Source organism: Etheostoma spectabile, chromosome 18 (assembly GCF_008692095.1).
Source record: "Etheostoma spectabile isolate EspeVRDwgs_2016 chromosome 18, UIUC_Espe_1.0, whole genome shotgun sequence".
NCBI lineage: Eukaryota > Metazoa > Chordata > Actinopteri > Perciformes > Percidae > Etheostoma > Etheostoma spectabile.
Window position 1 is genome coordinate 20,486,170 of NC_045750.1, and position 6,358 is coordinate 20,492,527.

A 6,358-nucleotide genomic window follows, 5' to 3' on the forward strand; every position below is an offset into this window, starting at 1 on the left:
CAATGCTACACAAGCATTTGTGTGTCTAAAACAGTTCCTCCTGAAAGTGACTGTATTTTGTTGTTGGATTGATAGCTTAGATCTGGCTTAAGGTTGCACTACACATTAATTTACTTGAACAGTGCAGTGTTAAACAATTTAAATAAACAGAGATTCGAACCTTATTGAAATTTGTTTTGTGTAAATTGTTAATAATTGAGCAATGGGAAAATAATTGCTAATTGAAAATTATTGTTAGATTAGTTGACTAATTGAAAAAATAATCATTTGCACTTCCGGCTACACCCTGCTACGTTCTGCGATGCCCTGCTGTGTCCTGCTGAACCCTGCTGCATCCCGCTACGTCCACCTATGATCAGCTATGCCACGCTACACCCTGTAACGCCCTGCAGTGCCCTGCTATGAACTACTATAACTACAATTTGTAGTCACTGTTCCACTATCTTTATTGTGACTATTATTGCCACTGTGCATCACACCCCAAACCGACACCACCAGTCACCAAGAGCCTGGGTCTGTCCAAGGTTTCTTCCTAAAAGGGAGTTTTTCCTCACCACTGTCGCAATGCTTGCTTGCACCAGTTGGGGGAATTACTAGAATTGTTGGGGCTTTGTAAATTATGGAGTGTGGTCTAGACCTACTCTATCTGTTAACTATTGTTATGATTTGATACTATAAATAAAAATTGAATTGAACAAATAGTTATTGATATACTGATTTCTACCTGGGATGAGAATCTACAATATTTTCACTATACCATTGACCTACATGATGCTAATAATATTGCAATAATAACTTAATAAACAATCATTCAAATATGAATACCAATATTCATTTTCCAAATTAGTCGTTTTGCTTTTAGCATTTCATATACAAATTCAAATAATCTGTGGCTGAGTTGGCTCAGTGGGTAGAGCAGGCACACATATAATGAGAGGTTTAAGCCTCAACGCGTTTGAATCTGACCTGTGACGATTTCCTGCATGTCTTCCCCTTCTCCCCTCTGTCCTATCAAATAAAGGCAAATCAAAGCCCAAAAAATAATCTAAAAAATAAAATAAAATAAAAATAAATTAAAATAATCCCCTACCTCTGTCCTCCAGAATGAAAGAGGAGATGACGTGGTCCCACTCTGAGTTTCTGGTGTCCAGCAGAACTAGCACCAGGTCAAAACGACTCAGCAAAGGGCTGGCCAGAGCTACATTCACAGACAGTGGCTCGTTGGGATTGTACTGGCCTTTAGGGTTGGTAGCTGCCAGGATGGTTGTTCGAGTGTTCAGCTTACACACCATACTGGGGAGAGGGAAGAGAATTGTAAGTGGGATACAGAATAAACAAATAAGTGGATCTTTCTGTTATCTTAACATTCCTTACCTACAACAACATGTTCACTGACAGCTTTTGGCAATAGGTTTCTGTAGAAAAGGGTCTACTTAAAAAAATAGCACATTGAACTTGTAGTAGTGGAGCTGCAAGCATAGCTGTTAAAACTAGTCTGATAAGCAAATGATTTGTAAACTTTTAAGAAAGCCTGTTTCTGTTCTTTTGCTCATTAAGCTTGTTTATGAGCTTTAGTGCGATTTGCATGCACACAATATATTGCTATACCCTTATTCGGTGACCAATGTGTCACTGAATAAGGGTATAGCCAATTAAACTCCTTGTTGTGTATAACGTTTTATATAAAATGCAAAGTGATGTTCCACATGCATTGGACTTTTCTCCTTTTTGTTGTTCACTCTAAATCGAGCCATTCAGATAACCTTGATGACATATACATTCTTGTAGTGGTCGGGAGGTAACAACCGCTACATAAATCTTTGACTTTATTTACTGAACTGACCTTATTTACCTATTTACCACTAATCCCCATTAAAACTAGATGGTGTTGTATTTTTTTGCTTACAGTGGAATTCTATGAGCATGTGAACATGTATGGATGGCTGTCCTACCCAGCTTTGGCCACACTAATAGACTGTTGTTCCATAGCTTCATGGATGCTGATGCGGTCATGTTCCTTGATGCTGTTGAATTCATCAATGCAGCACAAACCACCATCTGAGAGAACCAGGGCTCCTGCCTCCAGATGCCAATCACCACCATCTTTAACCGCTGCTACTGTCAGTCCTTTGACAAATGACATTATGTGTTAACAACTTCAGTTAATGCAGTAATACATAAACTCATTAGATATGTTGTATGCAAGCATGTAAAATTAATTATGTGAGAATAATCAAGATATTGATGACAAATTCCTGATAAATGGTTAATATGAGGCACTGAAAACAAACTCCTTTAACCTGAAAGCCTACCTGCACTTGTTGATCCAATTCCAGCTGTGAGTACAGAGCGAGGCATAATCTTAGCTGCATACTTCAGAAACTGAGACTTCCCTGTGCCTGGGTCCCCAACCAGCAACATATGACACTCACCTAAAGAGGACAAGATTAAAGGGTAACTTTTTTTCTTCAACCCTTATTTCTATGTTTATTGTGTCTAAGTGACTGATGGGAACTGCAATCTTTGACATTTGTCAAGTGTTAAGCAAGACCGCTGCACATGGCAGTCAGGGAAACAAGCTACATTGTAAGTTTGAGTCTGGTTGGTTTGGCGCTAGCGATCTCAGAGATGTTTCTGGTTAAACAGAAAGGTCTTAAAGGGTTTTTAAAAAGGCCTTTATCTGTCCTATCATATCATGTTGTCAAACACTTATAATAATAATCCAAGCTTGTCAACGGAAAAAACAGCACTTTTAGTGGACAAAATTGAGGATGTTCATTTGTTCTATAGGGTTACATTGCAACCCAGTCTGCGGTGGCTGGTCACAGCATTCTCGCATAATACGGAACCAATTTCAAAGATTGTTGTTCCCACCAGTCACGATAACAAACTAACATACAGCACACATTTATCACCGTTTCCATATTGTCACAGCCACAGGTTGTCTTTGTTTCTGATTGGTTGTAGGGGTGTCCTGATTTCAAATTCCAAATCTATCTAAATGAGCTTTTCAATTTTGAACATTGAAATCAAGCACTGCAGGGACCAAGTGGAGCGATGGCAGAAAGCTAGCAGAGCTCAAGGGCATCTCAGGTGGGCTGGCAGTCTTTTCTTGTTAAAGTAAAACAGGCATTCACGTATCTTGTGGCCTGTTTGTAGCTGGTCTGTGGTAATTAAATCCTGTGGACCTAAAACAAATTATTTTACGAGTACTACCTGTGCCGTGACAATATATTGCATATTTAAAAATATAATTATATGGCTTGGAATGGTAGAAATTGAATAGGAGCATCAGTTGCTTAATTTAAACAAATAAGAAAAGAGAGACATACCCCTGATCTTGGTCCCAGAAGAATCTGTTCTTTGCACCCCGCCAGCTAACACCATGGCCACTGCCAGTTTAATCACATACATGCCAAATACCTGTGGGCAGATGCTCGACAAGATTTGGTTCCTACCTACAGAGAGAGGAGAGAATAACATGAAAAAAACAACTAAAAAAACATAAAAAACATAATTTTGAACATTACGAGGCAGATTCTTGCATACCAGCTATCGGATCATGTTTGTAGCTCATCCAGAAGTCGTTAAACTCTTTCTGAACATCGTTCATAAGAAAAGAGGCAGCAGCCTGCTGGTTGTTCACTTCTATGTTGTTAGCTTTCAGGACCAGCTCCGTATCACAGCGAGTGCCATCATAAAAGGGCTTCCAGCGCTGACACATCACCCCGTACACAGTCACATCATCTCCTAGAAGAACCGCATACAGTCCTAAATTACTGAAAGCTACAGCATAAGCATGGCATTTAACATTGACAGCATGAGGTGAAAATGAATACTGTGGTGTCTTATTTCACGTTAACACTTTAGGACTTATTAAAAAGTATTAAGTACTTTTGTCAAAGAAATGTGAACAGTGTCTTATTTAGTCAACGTAATCAACAAAACACAATGCTGTTTTGGAAAAGTTAAAATTATGTATCAGAATTAGGGGTGTGATTTACGAGAACGAGACGAGCAATAAGGCTGCACAAATTAAACCAGGATGCAATCTTTAATGTCAAACAGGGAAAACAACAAATAAGTCACATTTAACAGCATAACACTATGATATACGATAATGAGTTGATCAGTTGCTACACAGTATATAGACCTATAAAAAAGTTACAACCCACCTTACATGTTTACACCTGGAACATATGGTCTGGTTTTTTTCTTCTTCTTCTATATAAATTGCAGTACAGTATCATAACATGCCAATTCTATGTTTTCAACTTTTTCTTTCTATTCTGTTGTATATGTTATAGGGTGAGATATGTAAATATGTACATAGAGTATATAAATAGAATATGATGTTTTAAATTTTTTGTTTGACCTTTTATTTGATAATAATTACTGATAAAATAAGACATTCTATTCTTTGTTCTATTCTTTTACTTATCAGTAATTATGATCAAACTAAAGGTCAAATAAGTGATAGAATTATGTTATGCAGTTTTACTTTTTTTTCCTTATTTGCCATACATTCCATTTACATATGGAGGTCTCCGTGTACCATCTTTCAATGCCACCCTGCCAAGACCTTTCGCCACCCCATGTAACATTTTCTAGATCCACAATTGCAAATAAGACAGAAGTGCTTATAGCTGTATGTTGCTACAGCTTTCAAACACTGCACTTACATCGCAAGACAAGTTTTTACCTCAACAATAAAGGTTTTAATGTGGCGAGATCACACTTCTATTTAGAATTTTTCTGATCACTGTAAGGTAGTTGGTGATGTGACTATGATTTCCACAGCAGCATAACAGGCAGTCAATATAATGGCACAGCCTTATGTTTGATTAGGTACACAGGTGATGTGAAGATAATGGTTATAAAATAATAAAAAAGACATTACGTGTCCACTTACGTGCCCCATTGTAATTTGGCTTATTTAAAGTAATGAACTTTGATGTCATTCTTGCTGTTGTGAGTTTGTACCTTCATGGTTGAATGCACTACATGCAAGGTGCTTTTGATAAAAGAGTCAGCTAAATTAAATGTTATGTAATTTGCGTGGAGGTTTAATCTGATTATAAACTAGGCCTCACTTTGAGTTGCAGCCACGCAGTTATTTGTTAAAAAGCAAGTGCATCTTATCAAACCTTGGTATTCACAATTCTTACCAGATTTACAACTGTCAACAAGGTCATCCTCCAGAACCACCACCATTGAACGAGGAATACTGCCCACTGACAGCCTCTGCACCTGTGGTGGGGGTGCAATTTTTACACTGATCAAGTGGTAAAATTAGCTGGGGGAAAAAACAAAACAAAAAGAACACACCCATAACTGTCATACTTGCTCTTGTATCTTGATCTCCTGGAAGTCCCTGCAGGCAGCAGGCTCAGATCCTCCAGACAAACAGCTAAATTTGTACGAATTGCAGGCATCAGGATTAGGACAGGCCACCGGTGGGACAAAGGTATAGAACTGGTCAAAATCAGCCTCCACAGTGAAAATGTGACGACACTTTGTGCACATGTAATCACGCTCGTATTCCAGGACCTATGAAAGGTGGAGAAGGATTCTAAGTATGACATGACAAGTAAAACATGAAGATGTGCAGGAAATTATTATAAGTTGTTTTCACTTATCCTTTGCTTTCCTGCAGACCTATTTACAGGTGTGCATTACTTTTATAATATGACTATTATAATATTTGTATCTTTTAGTGCCCTGCTATCTATTGGTACTTTATTCAGGATCCCTTCATAAAGAAACCATGTGCTTGCACAGAAATCCTATAAAGTTCTACATTGAAAATGCTAAAAGAATCCTTCTTTAAAGTACAGACACATTATTACATATATTTTGCCTTGTTATTATTATTTTATTTGATTACCGCGATAACCCTAATTTCCCCATTTGTGTAACCAGTGTTTCCCACAGATTAGAAAGAAATGTGTAGCGCCGGGGGGCACCCCGTGTCGGATGCTGTCCTCCTCTCCTACTCTTTCCGCAATGCCTAACGGCTCTATCTCTTTCTCTCCCTGAGCCTGTCTTTCTGCTTGATTGGTTGAAGCCTGAAAATATTGTAAACAAATTAATAACTAATTACACTCTGGTTCGGGCAGGTGTTGATTGTGTGGCACACCGCCACGAATTAGTCTGTGTGTGGGAAACACTGGTAACCTTTTGATCTTATATTAATAGTAACACTTGATCTGAGGATGTTGCATGTGATTGGTTTATAACAAAAAACTCCCCTTTCTCAAGTGGAAGCTGGACTGTAAAAACTGCTGGGGTGGCAACTCATGTAACCGGCGATAGGACTTGTCAGTTGGTTTTGAGGTGGTGTGAGAATTACACACTG

General features: G+C 38.3%; 2 protein-coding genes across 3 annotated transcripts in view; one reads left to right on the forward strand and one right to left on the reverse strand.

The window, feature by feature from the left end:
- The window catches only part of mdn1 (midasin AAA ATPase 1), a 1,030,807-nt gene that overhangs the window by 932,523 nt on the left and 91,926 nt on the right, over positions 1–6,358 (forward strand). The window lies entirely within an intron of this gene.
- mcm9 (minichromosome maintenance 9 homologous recombination repair factor) overlaps positions 1–6,358 on the reverse strand; it is a 31,149-nt gene that overhangs the window by 13,514 nt on the left and 11,277 nt on the right. For both annotated transcript variants that reach the window (XM_032542338.1, XM_032542339.1), the window contains exons 5-11: positions 5,344–5,550; positions 5,169–5,250; positions 3,550–3,750; positions 3,333–3,458; positions 2,313–2,432; positions 1,953–2,127; positions 1,091–1,293 (exon numbers count right to left, since the gene is read on the reverse strand). In XM_032542338.1, coding sequence (XP_032398229.1) covers positions 1,091–1,293; positions 1,953–2,127; positions 2,313–2,432; positions 3,333–3,458; positions 3,550–3,750; positions 5,169–5,250; positions 5,344–5,550 — 1,114 coding nt within the window. The remainder of the gene's footprint in view (positions 1–1,090; positions 1,294–1,952; positions 2,128–2,312; positions 2,433–3,332; positions 3,459–3,549; positions 3,751–5,168; positions 5,251–5,343; positions 5,551–6,358) is intronic.